The sequence below is a fragment of the Haliotis rubra genome, unplaced genomic scaffold, assembly GCF_003918875.1.
Source record: "Haliotis rubra isolate DU_JTF1 unplaced genomic scaffold, ASM391887v1 Scf442, whole genome shotgun sequence".
Taxonomy (NCBI): domain Eukaryota; kingdom Metazoa; phylum Mollusca; class Gastropoda; order Lepetellida; family Haliotidae; genus Haliotis; species Haliotis rubra.
Window position 1 is genome coordinate 98,093 of NW_025767127.1, and position 19,666 is coordinate 117,758.

A 19,666-nucleotide genomic window follows, 5' to 3' on the forward strand; every position below is an offset into this window, starting at 1 on the left:
GGAATATTGCTAAGTTTTGTTTTAAAAAATTACACATTCACAAATCACAACATCTAGTCTTTAGTGAAACTGGGCATCAAACTGAGAAGCTCCTTAACTATAATCATGAACCGGACTGGGACAAAGAAGAAGCGCTACTAACAATCACTTACAACCTAGGAGCTACTGGCAAACAAGGATAAGTTGGACCAGTGCAGAGAACGCGTTACGAGAAGTAAGCGGTGCACGGCAATGAGCAAACCCATTTGGTTTGTGAAAGGTAGAGCAGATGTAGGCTAGTGCACATGCATTACATGATGATGAAATTGATTCCGCACGTAGCTGCACACGCCTTGCTCATAAGACTCTCACATCGGTAAAGAAAGTCTCACTACACTTGATCGCGGACAACCTGGGGCCCCTTCGCTAACAATGGCAAGCGACAGTGGGCAGCACTCATACATGCTAATTCGGGTCAATTGTCAGGTCGGTGCTCAACGTATCCTTGTTTGTCAGTAGCTAGTTGTGGATTTCCACCATAGCACACTATAGAGAGTAAACACATATAGCAAACACTACTGATGAGAATTCCCTGGATTTGCCATGTAAGCATAGTCACTTAGGGTCATCCCAAACTGGTTGGCAAGGTGAGAATAGTATGCATACATGGAGGGCCATGGTTGGGGCGAGGTAGGGAAGTTGTTACTGCTGCTGCCAGATGTAGATGGGTCAGTCCGTGTTGGGGGAGTGTCTGGGGGGTAGGGGGAGGGTCGCTCATCTGGGCTCTCCTGGGGGTACTGAGCTTGTCTGACCCCTCTGTCTCGGTTCACTGAAGAATAGTGGGGCACTCTGTCTCCTCGGTTTGAGGGTTCAGGGTAATGGATCGAGTTGTCAATTTTCTCAGGATCAGACACAAACGTTGCATGGAGACTGCTGCCATCTTGGCAGGTATCTGTTGTGTACTGAGCACCTCTGTCAACATGTGCATCATGGGTGTAGCGGTTGTTATGGTTACTGGTAAATCTGGAATCCTGCTGGAGAGGTAGATACGGATGTGCAGGACTATCTGTTCTACCCATCTGCCCTTCCACAGGTAATTCATGGTCTTGACTCTTCTGCTGCAAAGCTTCATGGCTGTGTGGCCGACTTGGGGTGTCTATGTAGGCTGTCTGAGAATGCTGCTGTTCTGTGTGCGGTGTTTCTAGGTAGGAGCTGGAATCATGTTTATCATGAGTGAAGTCCGGCTTCTGCAGCTGGTTGAGTTCTGGTTTGAGAGAAGGATACCACTGAGATGAGGAGGATGAAGCAGGATGGATGCTTCTGTGACCTGACTGATCAACACTATGTTCCTCCTGTAAACCAGGGTTCGACAGGCTAACATCAGCATATACATCAGATTTGTACACACTGTACCCCGAGTTGGAAGGTCTCACCACCTCTGGAGAGCCAGGTCCATCTGCCAGTGGTAATTCTACAGCCTTAGCTGCTGCAGCAAGAACATCCATCTCAGTAGAAGCCGTTGAATCTTGATGATCAATTTTTTCCTCGATTTCCGATATTTTCTCAACATGGTAATTCAGAGCCCCTTGCACTTTGCATATTATGTCTTCTCTCCATGTTTTGGCATCTTTGTGGATTTTATGAACCAAAATCATGTGGCGACGAATGATTGAAGCATCACTGAAAGTCCTGGAACACAGCTTACATATAAATGGCTTATCTCCCTTGTGAACCCTCTCATGTCTCTGAAGAGCTTGTTTTTGTGTGAACTCACGCCCACAGTCACTACACACAAACTGCTTTTTTTGTTCATGAATTCTCATATGCATTTTTAAACCAGATCTTTGACTGAATCCTTTGCTACAAATTTCACAGATAAATTGCTTAGCACCAATATGAACATATTTATGATCTCGTAGCGCAGATTCGTAACAAAATCCTTTACCACACACTTCACATATGTGAGGTTTAGCACCAGTGTGAGCATTTGAATGCTCTTGCAGTGAATGTTTAGTTGTAAAGCTCTTGCCACACACTGAACACAGAAAGCTCTTCTTCTGACCCAAATGTTCAGATTTCACGTGGCATGAAAGAATGTAATTACTACAGAATGACTTTGGACACATACCACACTGAAATGTCGGCCTCGAGTATCCTTCCTCGTGAGTCTTCTTATGCTCCTGCATTGCTTTTCGGATTTTATACATTTTCCCACAAACATCACAACAATGCTGTGGCTCAACATGAGATGCACGATGACGCTTCATGTACCGACGGTTAGGGAAGACTTTGTGACATATATCACATTTGGTTGGGTTAGCAAGGTGAACTCTATGCCGGTGATCTCCAAGTGTGTTCCGATTTTTGGCAACAAAATCACATTCAGGGCAAGGAAATTCCTCTGGATCTCCTTCAGGGAACTTTCGAGGTCGACCCCTTCCTCTACTTAATTTCACTCCATCATCATGTATAGTTCGCTTTAACCTTGTATACTTTTTCCTGTGATTGAATTTGGATCTGAATTTGGTGAATATTCTTTGACTTGGAAGACCAGGAGAATGCTTTCTAGGACGTCCTCGTTTCCGCTTGACCGACTGCTCGGTCGCTTCAACACTTTCCATGTTCATACTTTCAACATTTTCAGGTTCAGATTCATCAGCTGAACAGTTATTGGTGAAGTCTGTTACATGTTGTGTATGGTTTTTTGTTGTGGTACTAGTGGCAGTTGATTCTGACTTTGGTAACGTGAGTGATTTTATTGCTTTCCTCTTCTTCACATGCTTTCTAAATTTAGCTTTCATGACAGTCTCACCTGTGTCACATTCTCCCTTTAGTTCCATCCTATCATGATTTGATGCAGTAACTTCTGTCTTACTTTGGGTAACTGGAGTGAGTGTGTCCTGTTGTGAAATGTGGTTTTCTTCTGCGGCAGTACATGATCCAGATTTTAGAAATACACTTGATTGGCTGTGAAAATCTTGTGTGGGTGATGGTGAAGGCGTATTCCTTGGGACCACTCTGGCTCCGTACACTGCCAATGCTGTAGCAAGCAGGCTATGGACCTTCTCCATAGCGACCCACACACCATGCAGAGAAATGTGTTTACTATCACCACCATTCCCTGTCTGAATCTCCACCCCAGCGTCCTCGCTGACTTTTCTCACCATTGCATGATAATCAAAGTCTGTGGGAAATTTCCCTTGTAGATCTTTGTCAATATCTGCAACCACATTGGAAAATATTCTCGTCACCATCCTGGAATCTCATTGATTCATTTGCTTCGTTTCTGGTCAACACTGTCAAATTACACTATCGGAAATCGTGGGCGTGTTTCACTGTATGATTGGGACTTGATTTTAGTCTGAGATATTATTCTCACCGCCCATGTAACAATCTCTGATTTCATGGTAAAATGTTGAAGTGTTTTTGTCATCGTACCCGTCTGTACCCTCTCTCCAAATCATATATATATCTTTCAGGACTGTCACACAACTTCTCCGAATACTACAACATTTGCTTTTCGAGTGTTCCCCGGACACATTTATGAATCTCCATTGCAGAAGAGTGTTTGTTCGATTATCTCCCTTGAACGCTATCGGTTCGTGTGACATCTATCGTGTGAATGCTATCGGAAATACCGCTATGTGACATTCTAAAATAAGTACGAGAGTGTTGGCAGTGTATGAAATAAGCCAAAAATCCAGCCAGACATCAGGGCTGGTAACTTCAAAATGTTACCAGCCCAAAATGGATTTAACCAGACCAAATATGGTGAATTTACTCAGATGTATGGACGATCAAATTTTTTTACAAGACCATAGGGCTGGCTAGCTGTAAATTTAGACCGTCCGTCAGAAATCTAGACTGTCTCGGGCGGTCGGACGGGCCTTATTTCATACACTGGTGTTGGGGTCTATTTTGAGAGTATTCAGAGGTGGGGTAGTACCATTGTATTCAGTACGCAGATTCAAGGTCGAAAAACAGTACACATAAATTTATTATATTCTGTTTGTTTTTTCAATATATATTTTTTTCAGTCGTTCAAATTCAAGTCGCACATTGTATTAGAGTGAGTGAGTGAGTTTAGTTTTACGGCGCACTCAGCAATATTCCAGCTATATGGCGGCGGTCTGTAAATAATCGAGTCTGGACCAGACAATCCAGTGATCAACAGCATGAGCATCGATCTGCGCAATTGGGAACCGATGACATGTGTCAACCAAGTCAGCGAGCCTGACCACCCGATCCCGTTAGTCGCCTCTTACGACAAGCATAGTCGCCTTTTGTGGCAAGCATGGGTTGCTGAAGACCTATTCTACCCCGGATCTTCACGGGTCACATTGTATTAGAGATTCAGGGATGAGCCATGTGCTTACACCCACAGTGTATGTTAATTGTGCAATACATAACAGCAAATGTTATCGATCTGGCCCCGGGATCATGACGCATAGCAAAATTTTGGACATCATTCAGCAGTGTTTATTTCTCAAACCGCCGAGGTATTTGCATTTATATTTATACCAACGGATAGGAAATTTAATATGCCACATTTCTGTGTAAGTTTATAGCTGTACGCAGATCCAGGACCACGCGAGCGCAAATCTCGCACAACGTTCACTTTTCAAACCTTATGAAAATGTGCGCCTGAAAAAAAACTCGGCATCAAAAAGGGCTTAAGACTGGTAGGTAGCAGTCTCAGGATTTAAGACAAAAAATTATCTCAGTCTTAACTTTTAAGACTGAAAAATGTACGTGATCCCCGATTTAAGACAATATTTTGAACTTAAGATCAAAATGACAGACGTAAGCAATTTTTAGACTTAAGTCACTTTCATGACCCCGGGGCCTGGGCAAGTTCGGCAAAAGCCTGAGAGATAGTGACTTCTTGGGTGTGATGGATATCGGATGATACATTTTGATGACATAAAAAAACGTACCCGAACGCCATCAGTTAGTCTGTCATGTTTTAAAAAGGGAGTTCAAATACAATCATGAATCACAGGGCAACGCTAGCTCCTGGGCCAGAAATTGAGAACTGTTCTGGGTTCCTTTTAGGTTAATTTCTTTGTATCAATTTATTCTGTTAATTATACAAATATATATGTCAAGTAACTGACTTCGTGTACAGCCTACATCTAGATGTAGCTTACTTGCATGGGGAATCGAATCATGACCTTTACCCCTACCCTCCTCAACCCACCCTCCATCACACTTTAATATTAATTAGCACAGCGACTACTGAACTATTCATATCCTATTTAATAGTGATTCACATACGCACATACACACAGTCCCGGGGAAGACTCCGGTTCGAATTGGTCACCAACAAGCATGATTGTCGTAAGGGTTGGCATGAGGATGGGGTGGTGTGGTCAACTTCGCTGACTTGATACATGCCATCGTATCACAACTGCACAGATCGATGCTCACGATGTTGATCACTGGCTCGTCTTTTCCAGGATCGATCATTCACAGACCACCGCCATATAGCTGGAATATTGCTGATTGTGGCGTTTTAACAACAACCAACCAACCAAAACTGCCCTGTAGGTTATAATCTGAAGGATTAAAAATGTCAGTTACGGGATTGTCTGGTACAGACTCTTACAGACCACCGTCGTATAGCTGGAATATTGCTGAGTTCGGCGTTAAACAACAAACAAACATACGCACATGTTCATAATATAGCCGGACACGTACAATCATGTCTGCTTTCAGCAGAGCCTGGAAAGCAAACAGAGAAAATTGTAGCATAAACTGCTTGTTATTGACACATTCAATACAGCCAATGCATGTCTAGGATATTTGGCTAGGTTAGTTTACTGGAATTTCTGAAAATGAGTCTCATAGCTAGTTTTTATCAATTTAATTTGATAATTGAAAACGTGTGTGTGTGTACGTGTGTGTGTGTGTGTGTGTGTGTTCGTGAAATATGCATATTTCAGAGACCACAGATGTCTAACTGCCCATCAATGCGCCAATCTTGTTCCATTCCGAACTAATATAGCGCCTAATCTATGGAGTTATATAATTGTGACACCAACAAGGAGCCCCAGTGAGATGGGAGATTCAGCCTAAACTTGTGGAAAATGTACATGCAATTGCTTCGTTTGGCGCTAAAGCATCATTGTATGGGACATGGTAAACCCAAAGTCACTGTGTTCTTTAATCTGATGTCTTGTGTAGGGCTGGGTCGGGTCCAAATTTTCTACCAGGATACGCCATCTCCTAATACCCTACCCTACCCGGATGACCGATATGTTAATTCCTGAAATGGCAACATATTCTTCAGCTCGGAGGCTAAAATTTCGAGTTTTTCAATATCTTAATCATGTATTATATTCAAAATATATAGGTGACTGTAGATTATGTCTAAATCTTCAAAGACAATGCAATCTTTTAATCATGAAAGAATAACATATTACATTTTTTAATCTATTAGTCAAATGATCATAACGGGTCCGGGTAATGAGATGGGTACCCGGGTCCAACTCATTACCCACCCATCCCGGGTATCCAGGTTACCCGTCCCAGCCCTATTCTAGTGTATACCACACGGGTGGATAAATTCCAGTTCTACATGTCAGCTTTGCATCCAGACAACTGGGAAATAGCCAGATGGGGAAGGTCGGTGGTGTTTTTACTTTTAGTGAAATGCACGAGATAAGCGAAGATGTTGCCAGGCCATACAAGGATCACAATCGGTTTGAACCTGGGATTCGATCAGCGGACTCTGGTATGACTACAGGAGGAAGCCCTGCAACGAGAAGATGACCGCATCTTCATTAGTAGCATTCATCTAGGCGAGGTCAGTTTTGTACATTGACGTACTGGGAGTATAAATAACCTCATAACAACGTTTTAGCGGTATGAATGACGCACTGAGAGTATGAATGACGTACTGGAGGTAGGTACGACGTACTAGAGGTATGAATGACCCACTATAAGTATAAATGACCTACTACAGGTATAAATGTCATTCTATAGGTATGAATGACGCACTGGAAGTATGAATGACGTACTGGAGGTAGGTACGACGTACTAGAGGTATGAATGACCCACTATAAGTATAAATGACCTACTACAGGTATAAATGTCATTCTATAGGTATGAATGACCTACTACAGGTACGAATGACATTCTATAGGTATAAATGCCGTATTGGAAGTATGAATGACCTACTATACAGGAATGAATGACATTCTATAGGTATGAATGACCTACTGCAGGTATGAATGACCTACTATGACGGTACTAAAGGGAATGAACTACAGGTATGAATGACATTCTATAGAAGTATGAATGACCTACTATACAGGTATGAATGACCTACTAGAGGTATGAATGACCTACTAGAGGTATGAATGACCTACTAGAGGTATGAATTACTTACTAGAGGTATGAATGACTTACTAGAGGTATGAATGACCTACTAGAGGTATGAATGACTTACTAGAGGTATGAATGACTTACTAGAGGTATGAATGACTTACTAGAGGTATGAATGACCTACTAGAGATATGAATGACCTACTAGAGGTAGGAATGACTTACTAGAGGTAGGAATGACTTACTAGAGGTATGAATGACCTACTAGAGGTAGGAATGACCTACTAGAGGTTTGAATGACCTACTAGAGGTATGAATTACGTACTAGAGGTATGAATGACTTACTAGAGGTTGAATTGGCCTACTAGAGGTATGAATGACTTACTAGAGGTATGAATGACCTACTAGAGGTATGAATGACTTACTAGAGGTATGAATGACTTACTAGAGGTATGAATGACTTACTAGAGGTATGAATGTCTTACTAGAGGTATGAATGACCTACTAGAGGTATGAATGACCTACTAGAGGTATGAATGACCTACTAGAGGTATGAATGACTTACTAGAGGTATGAATGACCTACTAGAGGTATGAATGTCTTACTAGAGGTATGAATGGCCTACTAGAGGTATGAATGACCTACTAGAGGTATGAATGACCTACTAGAGGTATGAATGACCTACTAGAGGTATGAATGACATACTATAGCTATATGAATGACGTACTGGAGTGAGTGAGTATGGTTTCAGCAATATTCTAGCAATATAATACAGCATGGACCCAGTCGGACCGAACACAGACCAAACTCTTCTGAGTGAGTGAGTGAGTGTGTATATGTTGCTTTAAGCCCCATCAGCAATATTGTACTTATTCGTGGCGATAATCACTTCTGCTAGAGCCAACTTTGAGAATGTTGAGTGAGTTTAACCACTAATTGTCACTATGCATGTTTTTTGCCTTACTGCACTTCTTGCCCATGCGCGCCACAGTCGGTTCTATTGTCTGGCTGATGGGCCAAGGTTGGTTGGTTGTTGTTTAACGCCACACTCAGCAATATTCCAGCTATATGGCGGCGGTCTGTAAATAATCGAGTCTGGACCAGACATTCCAGTGATCAAAAGCATAATCATCGTACTACGCAAATGGGATATGATGACATGTGTCAACCAAGTCAGCGAGTCTGACCACACGATCCCGTTAGTCTCCTCTTACGAGGAGACTGAGTTACAGAAGATCAATTCTAACTGGGATCTTCACGGGTTTGGTGGGCCAACCGACCAAAGCCAAAAACTTCAAGGCCTCCGTTTTCAAAAACGTTTTATACTACCCAAGAGGAAGACATTTCCAAATTTGACACACAAGTGACAAAAATGATGTCCGGTGTAATTCAGTGCTGTACTATGGTTTCTGTCCTTGTTCAAGTGCACAATTGACTAGCCTTTTCATGTGTTTATGAGGTACAATGCTCCACAATACGCTCACCTTTCCGCAAACTCCTGGTACCATCACAGTATGATGTTGATTCATTTATTCATAAACACATGCTCACGTCAGTCAGAAAGTGTACCGACTCATATGGACTGACTCAAATGGGGTGTATGGTTTGTGGCCTGCAGATAACTTTCATGAAATGCACCCCTAGTTGAGGTGTTGATCCACTTGTAGGAGGATAATACAGCCAATGAATGAGGCTTTGGTGTGTACTAGCTCTGCACAGTGTAGTACACAAGTGGCATAAGTTGGCCAAAATGTTGTGTTGGTATTAAACTGTTTAATTTACTGTGTCTTTGCAAAGATGAATCTGTAAGACTTGGTCTGGCATTTGTCTAACTCTGGGTAACTTTTGAGTTGCCAGTTTAAATACCTGTCTATATATCTACTGAATATTCAACAGTGTTACATTACAGGTAAGCCTGACCTGAGTGGTGCCTGCAGCATCAGGAACGTTCTATCAGGTACAGATTAACCTGTGATTTAGTAGAAGCAGGTACAATCTACAACAGGCGTTATATAGTCTCCCTGGTAGAAGAGAACCTCTGACCAACTCAAAAACAAGGCTATTGTGTATCTCCAGTAAATTTATTCCACATATGCACAAAAAGCTTAATATTGAAATATAACAACAAAATGTACCAATTTCTGGTATAATTCAGACACCACATTATCAGACTATAATCAACAAAAAGATACATGCAAATTTGATTTGATAGGAGATGCATCAACATAGAAGTTACAACATCTCTTCTTTACCACAAACAAATAACATACCACTCACATCACATTCGGAATCTCTCTTTCTCTGCACATTATGACTAAATATGAACCGTGTTATGTCAAGATGAAATATCTTAATGTCTAATATATTGCGAGATTAATATTGTCTAAACAATAAGCAAAATTTATATCCTTGCAAACAACCTGACACCAACATTCAACACAGCATAGCAAGGATATGGAGACATAATGTGATAACTGTTCTATTATCTTTTGAAGACTGACTGACTGACTGAGTTTGGTTTTACGCCGCTTTTAGCAATATTCCAGCAACATCACGGCGGGGGACACCAGAAATGGGCTTCACACATTGTGCCCATGTGGGGATTCGAACCCGGGTCTTTGGCGTGAACGAGTCCTTTGAAGAGGAAATCATACAAAACAATCATTTCTTGACCATAAGAAACTATTTAATATTCATAATGGATTAAAATCCAACTTTTTACTTTAAAGCTTTAAACAAAGACTTAAATTTCATGGATAAATGCCCACATGATTCTGGAAAAGGCATCTTTAAGGTGATGTGGAGGCAAACAGCCATCAAGGTAGCAGTCCTGGACAAGGACAAGCCAGAAGGAAAATTATATAACTGATTTGTGGTCATCACAACATAATGCATGGTCAGTGATAGCTGATCAATAACCCATGTTTCCAAGAAATACACCTTCCCTCAGATATAACATACATACACTCACATACACACACACTCACACAACCACTCAAGCTGACATGCTGTTGATTTATTTCCCCATATTACTGCTCCAGCTAGAAGGCAACCTCAGACGGACGACTTGATCTCACTTGAACAGGAAGCTGAAATCATAGAAAGTACAGTGAGAAAGTGCCAGTATATTACTCATCCATATGTATCAAACAACGTGAAACACAAAAGCTATGTATACAGCTTGATGCCACTGTAGGCTCAGTAAACTGAATCAAACAACGTGAAACACAAAAGCTATGTATACAGCTTGACGCCACTGTAGGCTCAGTAAACTGAATCAAACAACGTGAAACACAAAAGCTATGTATACAGCTTGACGCCACTGTAGGCTCAGTAAACTGAATCAAACAATGTGAAACACAAAGCTATGTATACAGCTTGACGCCACTGTAGGCTCAGTAAACTGAGCCATGTCTGATCCAACTTGGTCATCATCATCTATCGGAATTACAGATGTCTGAAAATCAGAAAGTCGGATGACAGCTTGCCTCATCAGTTTGTGCTCAAAACAGCATCAGCAATATTCCAGCTACAAAGAAGCCTGTAAATAACAGTCTGGGTCAGAAAATCCAGTGTTTGCTATATCAGGCAATGACCCAACTATTCCGGGGACAATGACATCATATCAACCAAGTCACTAAAGCTTATTACTCCTCCTCCTTTCAGTTGCCTCTTATGACCAGCAAAGGTTGATGAGGACCTATTCCAACCTGACACCCCCCACAGATACATCATCAGAGTGCAGGAATATTCAAACAAACCAGTGATGAGCTCAACAGCTACATACACATGTGTCCCACAAGTCCATGGATACTAATAGTCAAGCTGTATGACAATCTGAAATGCCGGACTATTCTATCTGGTGATCTGCAGTGACAATGCAGTACATTCCTTTCAACAGTATTCCACAACAGGCCGTAACACGGAATAAATCTGGGGCAGGAAATCCAGCGGTTATCAAGATCAACACCCTCAGGCAGGACAATGCTGAGAGGCTATGTTGTGACAAACAGATCGTCAGCTACTGTAACATTCCTGGAGTACTGAGGCCAACCCCTGAACATCCTTAGGGATGCTGAAGCCTTACCTGTAAGGATAGCCCTGGTACTTCGACCGGAACACAGAGAGGAGGAGACTGAAGAATATTGCCACACACCCTAGACCGACCAGAGCCAAAACTATAAAGAAAACACACAAAACAATCAATACAATTAGTCCTAAAGAAACATGGCAATAATCAAGTCTTCAAGTGTATTATATATTTAGTTCTTTACGGATCACTCAGCACTGTTCCAGCAATGAGGGCAGCCTGTATTCAGGTTATTGATTTTATGAACAATGAGCAACACTGTTGGGATACAAGGACACATTGAACCAAGTCACAGAGTCTCACAACCCAATCCATTACATCCATGCATGACCATAGATGACTGGAGACTTACTCTACCCAGATTCCCCTGGGAACAACCAGCTTAGGTTGCTTTAAACCTGTTCGCAGTAATAGATGGCTCTGGCACTTAGAAAATGACACAGATGTGAAATTATAAACATGGAGATCAGAGAACAAGCAAAAGTGGAATGATTTTAATGATTGTTAACAATAAATATATGCCCCTTCTACAGTTCTGTTCATGTAACACAGGAAAATACAGAATGTCACATAACTGTAGCAGGGACTTACACAGATTACCTACTGATTGGTCTAGTTGGTTAGGGACTCTCAATAAGCTAAATGTGGAATTGCAACTTGCTATTACTATCTCCTCCATCTCTCCTATAACTTTAAGTCGAACGAGATAAAAAGGCATCATCAAAGAGAATAAGTAATTTTATCACTTTATCAATTCTACTGTTCAGACAAATCCTTCCTTTGAAACCTGGCTGAAAGGTGAACAAATACTTACTCCTCTTCTTCCCAGGGTCCCCCTTGAGAGAGTGAGCTTCGTTCATCAGGATGAAGCCGAACACAACAGCAGTGTCTACACAAGGTCAAGGTCACAAACACATTCAGGTGTCACACTGTCTGCATGATTTTGTCATGTTCAAGTAAAATACAGAATTACACAACAAAATTGTTTTTGAAGCCATTTCCAGTGTGCGAAATTTACGCTGGTCCTGTGGTCCCTGGCTAGTAAAAATTCATAAGGACCAGTAAATGATAAGTTTGCAGTGGTCTTCGATTATTTCAATTAATCGGACCACCACTAGTGGGTAGAGCAAGGATACTGAGAAGCATAACGATGTACGTCTCCATGATGAACTGGCCTTGGCTGCTGCCGTGGATGTAGTGCTTAAACATACAGTAACAATGGTAACAGACCACTGAATATTGGACATAGAGTTTCACAAGACACAAACACAGAAGACAGTATAGGTTAATGCTACTTTGAAAGTTACGTCAGTAATAGCACGGAATGTCAGTTTGACGTGAAAGGCCTGCAGTGGTATATCAGATAAATCCTCTAAATAAAGAGTCTGTATAAACATGAATCCTATTTGTGTAAACACAATCATAGAGCTATACATGCAACAAAAATAGACAATGAACATGTTGCAATCAATGTTATTTTCTTAGATGTACATGATATACAGATTTACATGTTGCAATCAATGTTATTTTCTTAGATGTACATATTATACAGATTTACATGTTGCAATCAATGTTATTTTCTTAGATGTACATGATATACAGATTTACAGTGTTTCAGAAGTGAGTTTGGACTAGAGCCTCTGTGAACAATACTTCATTTGATGTGGGAGAAAGCCCCTAATGATGCATGGCTCAACATTTACAACATTGGTGAAACCCACAAGCCTGCATATGGGGGTTGACATAAATATAACCAAGATGAGCCAGACAATGATGATATGGTCGAAGAACCATAATGCTGGACAGGTGACTGAGGCTCATGTGTCCCTGTTTTTCAGAAGTGATTTATGTCTTGAAATGAACCAATAACTGGATTAATGCTTTGCCACCAATTAGTAAAAATGCTAAATGCTATGACATTTATTGATGTTAAAACAAGTGGAAGTGTTCTGAAGACCAAAATATATCAAGCATGTCAATGGAGAATGACTGAAAAGGACTGAAAAGACTTTTGCAAAACAAATACCTCTTTATGATTCATGTTTGGCATTTAAACATCATAAATTTTCATAACCAAAAAATTGTGACTTTACACAGAAATATGACAGGCCTGTATTTAGTGCAACTGTTTTGAAAAAAGAAAAACAGTACCTATATATTTTTCCCCTAGGTGATGATTATTACCCAATGAGATGACAATTAGAACTTTGCCCAAAATCTTTTAATCACCCCAACATACAACACAAAAAGCAAAGACGAATTTACATGCATGGTGTATCTACTTGCAAACACACAACAATGTGAACTGTCAGACAGCAATCAATTCAACTCATATGAGGAAGGAATACGGATCTAACTCCTACATGGAAAATGCCCATCAAAGAAGTCCTACATGAAACTCAAAATGTATCCTCAACAGAAGTAAACCGAAGAAAGAACACACTGTAATGCTTACTGTTAGTATACAGGAATGGTTAGGTTCATTATAGTTTTCAGAATTCTTTTGGGGGGAAATGTCTGAAATAATTCCAAAACTCTTTTGCCATTTACTATATTTAGCTTGTACTCATTTTCAACAAAAAGTATACACTTTTTTTAAGAAATGTCTGTATATTACTAAATGAAGATTGTATTCATTGTGAATTAGAAATACAGTAACAAGCGACTTCAAAGTTAAGAAATCACAAGTAATAAGTTAGTTGTCATGGCAACAAGTAGATACACAGCGAGCATCCCAGTCTTCTCCTATTCTGACGAGCCAACACAGCTGCTGTCTTTATCACAGAAACAGGGAGGATCCCACAATAGGAGCAACTTAAACATGATACAAACCTTCCAGGAAAACTGGGGCAAATTTAAAACAACGGTTTCATCAAACATGCAAACAAATGCTGACTGTAAGCAATGCTTAAGTATCATGATACATCCACAATATCATATTTCTCTATCAGTGCAAACAATGTTCAAATATACATTAATACTTCTACACAGACACGATGGGTGTTTTAATGCAGCACATGCAGAATATGGCAATACCACAGACAAATTACTGATGACATGAAAACAGAAAATGCCTGTCAGGATAACAATTTAAAGACAAGAACTAATACACATGTGTGAAATTCCTAAAAAGAAATCATTTTTAAATACTTACCATGGCTCCAGTGTGAGGGTTGCGGTGCATGAGAGGAGGGCCACGGATGTGGTTCCACATCTGTCCCGATGTCATGGCAAATATCACAGCCTGGACAGAGAGATGATCACATTTGCAATCAGAACGAAAAGAAAGTGAGCGACTGCCAGAGTGAGTTGGTAATAATATAGCTTTGAACAGTACTCAAGTTGTAATCATGGAATAATATGGAAGAAAGAGCCTGATGTGAAGTTGGGTGAAACCAACAAGCCTGTATATGGGGATGACATAATCTTAATCAATGAAACATAACATAATGTGATGGTACAAGATGACCCCCGGCTCACTCGGAATATTCAACACATGCTCAATGACCCTAGTGTGACAAATAACAACAAAGTCAAACAATGATGGAGCAAACCCTGTGGTTACCCACCCAATGCAATCCGATCCCCATCCCCACCCCCATTGCCATCCCCACCCCCATTGCAATCCCATCAATGTCCTCCTGCCAAACCCAACCACATTCAACACTCTACCACCCTGCAAACTCAACATCACTCAACACTATCCACCAGCAACATACCAATGCTCCAATTCCCCATGATGTTTTGTTGTACAGGAACTCAAGGTTGTTGCGCTTCAGGTACAGCAGTCCTCCGATGAGAGAGAAGAGGAGGGCCAAGGCCAGGGTACCTGAGTAGTTCGGAGGACGGAATACACGGATCTGAAAGAAAACCACTCAGTGTTAACTTGCTTATTTGTCAATCCTCTCTTTATATGAGAGAGTGAGTGAGTGAATTTAGTTTTACGCCGCACTCAGCAATATTCCAGCTATATGGCGTCAGTCTGTAAATAATCGAGTCTGGACCAGACAATCCAGTGATTAACAGCATGAGCATCGATCTGCGCAATTGGGAACCGATGACATGTGTCAACCAAGTCAGCGAGCCTGACCACCCAATCCCATTAGTCGCCTTTTACGACAAGCATTGTCGCCTTTTATGACAAGAATGGGTTGCTGAAGACCTATTCTACCCCGGATCTTCACGGGTTGCTTTATATGAGAGAATACATGGTACATTATTATCCAATAACACAATCATGCATTGTATATATGTTCTGAAGCTCTGTTTAGTTATACAATACCAAACTTGTGCAGTTAATCAGCAGTGACTTACCACCCCTGTAGAAAGCTTATACCTAATCATTTATAAGAGGTACCTGTATATCTGTTCTTTCACCGACCCATCTTGCTATCTGTTCTGCAGCAAAACCGACCCTGGAACAAACATGTTGCATGTGAAACAAAAAGTACAAATTACCAATCAGTCTGTAATTGGTGTCAAGGAATTATCACAAACGGAACTGAAATGATACCATCTTGGACCTGACATGGCATCATGGAAATGAGATACCTATAGCTTCTACTCTCATCAATGCTAAACATACATGAGACAGGAGGATTGGACACTAGTTCAAGACTTGTATTTATCCAGTTGTTGTTCAACACACGCACAGCAATATTCCAGCTAGGTGACGGTAGTCAGCTTAATGAAATCTTGACCACACAATCCAGTGATTGATATAATAAGCAACAACCCATGCCATCAGGATACTCTGACACGGGAGCCACCTTGTCACTGAATAGGACCATCAGAACCAACAAACTCCTTCGCGTATGACCAGTAGGTTGGTGAGAACCAATTCCAATCAGGAAACACCATGGGTTCCAAGACTTGGGAATATCTTGGCAGCTAGTAGTTATCCTGCTAACTGAAGTAACATGAATAACTGGTACTAAATGAAGTGCTGACATCTGGTTCTATCCTCATGGTGTCAACTGATAACCATGCTGTAGACTAGTGGTGGGAATTGGTTAAAATCTCATAATTGATGATTGGTCCATTACAACCGATCAATCATCAAAATAATTGGTTAGCGTCATTTATCAAATGTTCCTGTTGTCTTTGTAAAAAATAAAGAAAAAACATGTAATAATTTGGGTTTTTTGCAAATTAAACAAAATCCATTTGCAAATTTTGCATGTTTAAAGGATTATTAGTATGTTAGGAACACAGATTTCCTGGATTCTTTAAGATAAATTCAATCATGACTTGGAACGAGCTTGTTGTGCTTATGAAATGTAAATTTAATGACACAGACAAAAGCAACCTTTTGAAAAATATTGTTGATGCAAACAAGTGTTCCAAGATTGGTTGTGTTCGATTATGAGAAAACATGTTCGATTGCTTGGTCGTTAAGTCACTGCGACCAATCTTCGATTATTTCAATTAATCGGTTATTTCAATTAATAGGACCACCACTACTGTAGACCCTATACATACCTGTTTATGTCTAGAGAGTCTCCCTTCTTGGGTTTGCCCTTAGGAGGGAAGTGCATAAACACAGGGGCAGTGTTCAGCTTCAACTGAAAGAGACAAATATAACAGTAAGATAGTATGACAAATGCACAACTTACAAAGTCAATCCTTTAACAACATTTAAGAGTAATTTCATTTATTTAAATATCAAATGGACTCAGAATTGGTTAGTGAATGCAGAATTAGGCAAAAGCCTTTGTTGGTATTTTAAATATCTATATCAACATAGTTGTAAGTGTATGCCCACCAATGATAATGCTGTAAATATAATGGTAACCAAGGCAACACTCACATTCTGGAACACATCTGGTCCCTCATCATAGTCAACCAGAGCAAAGAAGAGTTTGTTGGAGAACTGCTGGGAATAGCGCCAAGAGTTGGCCAGGATGGTATACTCCTCGTTTGCCTGCCTGGAACCCAACAAACATTGCCTCAGTAGTCAGTAGATCAACACATAGCTGGATATTCACACGAGTTAGCTTATCATAACATGAGCCATATCCTTATCATGATATTGCAGCAATCCTGCTGGAAAATTACTGAACATGCATAAAACCATTCTAACCATCATCTCAGTAAAAGAAAAGCCAAACTGTACATCTTAAATGTTATTTTACTGTAACTGCCACATCAGCTTTATTTCAGAAAGCATAGGGACTATTAATATTATTATCTATATAGAAAATTACACTGAACAAGAGTACATAACTGTACTACAAAACTTAGGAAAGTCTTTTGGATAAGTTCCTGCATCCTTCCAATGGTGACTCACCTACACACTGAGCACTGTCTCTGTGCCTGTAGAGCTGTCAACATCACAATCACAGAATAGTTCCTAGGTGCCGTCTAAATATCTCTTCATCCAATGATCCAATCGATCTCAAACTGTGCAAGTGGATGTTTTGTCAGACAACCTAATCACATTGTAAATCACCGATTTTATGCATTTCTATTAAAGAATCTGTCTATGTAACTGTCAACAAAATAAACAGCAGAACGCAGACTGCTTGCCGAGGGAGGGAGCCAATGACCTGTAACAGCGTCACTGTTGGGTCATAAAGGTAAATGCACGTGCAGTTCATGATAGTTACCTTTGCACTGCACAGTGATAGACCGTTTGGATCATTCACATTGACTACTTCTAGCTGTCATCATGAAAGCTTATTCAGATGATGCTAAACGTTTCATGAGAAATGTGTTGTATTTTTTTTAAAAGAGAGCAAACGTTGCAAACCAATTTATAAGGTGTCGGATTACATGAAACGTACATAGCTGACCTACATTGACGAACGTTGACCTTTATAACCCAACACTGCCGCTGTTAAAGGTCATTGGCTCCCTCCCTGTGCAAACCGTCTGCAATCTGCTGTATATTTTGTTGACAGTTACATAGACAGATTCTTTAATACAAATGCATAAACTCGATGATTTACAATGTGATTAGGTTGTCTGACAAAACATCCACTTGCACAGTTTGAGATCGATTGGGTCATTGGATGAAGAGATATTTACAAAAAAACGGGTCCACATGCATTTCATGCCAAACTATAGTCTAACTATTTGCGACAGCCCATGTGGCGTGGTAATGTTCTGGCTAATTAGATTAACTCATTAGCCCAGTGCAGCTTCAAGCTGGCAAAGTGAATTCGATCCTCCACGCAGTGCTAACCGCAATACCAAAAGTGAGTGGAGTGCTTACTTCATTCTATCCAAATTATTTCCTGCATATTGCTGTCGAGTGTGCGCGAAATCTGGAGGTATAGACAGGCAATTTGTATTCACGACCAGCAAAAAGGAGGTGCTTGATGACGATAACTCTGCATTTGCTTTTTGTGTTCTACATCTGAATGTGCAATGCACGTACCTCTTTTTTCTTGTAGTTTTGTCCTACAGTTGTCAAACAAATACAAAACAACACCAAAATGCCAAAGCTTGCTCTGGCCTCCATGTTGCCGGCGGATGTTGACGTGGATGTGACCATGGATGCCATTGGATAAAAGTTCGACCCAATCGGTGCTTGCGTTATATAATTCGGATGGAGCGCTAGCGCAGCATGCCCAGGGGCCACACTGAAACTTCTATAATGCTGTGAGTGAGTTAAGCTTATAGTCACATTGGCAGTATTTCAGCCAAATCGTGATCCTTTCAATAAGAAAAAAAATCTACTGGAAGTAATGGTTTTTTCTGTAACTAATACATTTCCTACATGCATGATGTTTCATTTTAGTCTCTCATTTCCCATTTCATATCATTGTGTTTCTAAGACAACGTGGGCTACGGGTGATATGTTCTGAGTGAATATCACGTCACGTACGTTACTTTGGGCCCCCTTCGCCAACAATGATGAAACTTCTAACTAATAATTAGGAACCAAAGCTGATACTGCTCAGTGAGAATTACAGAAAATTTCATCTCCGTGCCCTTACGGGTGATATTACTTTCCGAAGCGATTTTTACTACTTGATAAATTCTACTACACAGTCTAGAAGTAAAAGCTAGGTCCTTGCGTATTCATATTAGTAATATAGTAATGGCGAACCACAGAAAAGATTTTGATTAGGTCCTATCAGGTTCGACACAACGATGTTTAATAGTACATGTACTATATATGCTTTTTGGTTCGTTTAAGCTCGTCAGATACGAAATCATTAACTCTTGTAATAAAAATGGTATTTCACGGAAGCGAGTATAGTAATAGAGATTATTACACGAGCAAGTGTGTCATACACCAGCATATGACCAGGTTGTATGA

At 40.5% G+C, this 19,666-nt stretch overlaps 2 protein-coding genes across 3 annotated transcripts; both read right to left on the reverse strand.

Annotated features, from left to right (window-relative positions):
- Positions 1-388: 388 nt before the first annotated feature.
- On the reverse strand, positions 389-3,677 carry LOC124289486 (zinc finger protein 624-like). Its single transcript, XM_046726116.1, has one exon. The coding sequence runs from the start codon at positions 3,231-3,233 to the stop codon at positions 555-557; it is 2,679 nt and encodes an 892-aa protein (XP_046582072.1). The 5' UTR covers positions 3,234-3,677; the 3' UTR covers positions 389-554.
- A 6,264-nt stretch (positions 3,678-9,941) lies between these two features.
- On the reverse strand, positions 9,942-17,762 carry LOC124289474 (tumor suppressor candidate 3-like). 2 transcript variants are annotated; one of them, XM_046726096.1, is made up of 11 exons: positions 17,687-17,762; positions 17,207-17,324; positions 16,879-16,961; positions 15,755-15,812; positions 15,117-15,257; positions 14,552-14,641; positions 14,230-14,241; positions 12,534-12,597; positions 12,212-12,286; positions 11,395-11,485; positions 9,942-10,396 (listed from the first exon to the last, which is right to left on the reverse strand). In XM_046726096.1, exons 1-11 carry the CDS (start codon positions 17,728-17,730, stop codon positions 10,381-10,383), a joined length of 792 nt encoding a protein of 263 aa, XP_046582052.1. In that variant the 5' UTR covers positions 17,731-17,762; the 3' UTR covers positions 9,942-10,380. The 2 variants fall into 2 exon arrangements, with proteins under 2 accessions (XP_046582052.1, XP_046582053.1); XM_046726097.1 differs by lacking the exon at positions 14,230-14,241 and having other exon boundaries at positions 9,945-10,396.
- Between the last annotated feature and the right edge of the window lie 1,904 nt (positions 17,763-19,666).

Excerpts from the sequence above, each read along its gene's own strand:
- LOC124289486 (XM_046726116.1), bottom strand. The coding sequence starts at position 3,233 with ATGGTGACGAGAATATTTTCCAATGTGGTTGCAGATATTGACAAAGAT.
- LOC124289474 (XM_046726096.1), bottom strand. The coding sequence starts at position 17,730 with ATGTTGACAGCTCTACAGGCACAGAGACAGTGCTCAGTGTGTAG. Across the intron at positions 15,813-16,878 it reads GACTCTCTAGACATAAACAG|GGTCGGTTTTGCTGCAGAAC; the intron begins GTATGTATAGGG and ends TGTTTGTTCCAG. Across the intron at positions 15,258-15,754 it reads GTGAAAGAACAGATATACAG|ATCCGTGTATTCCGTCCTCC; the intron begins GTACCTCTTATA and ends GTTTTCTTTCAG.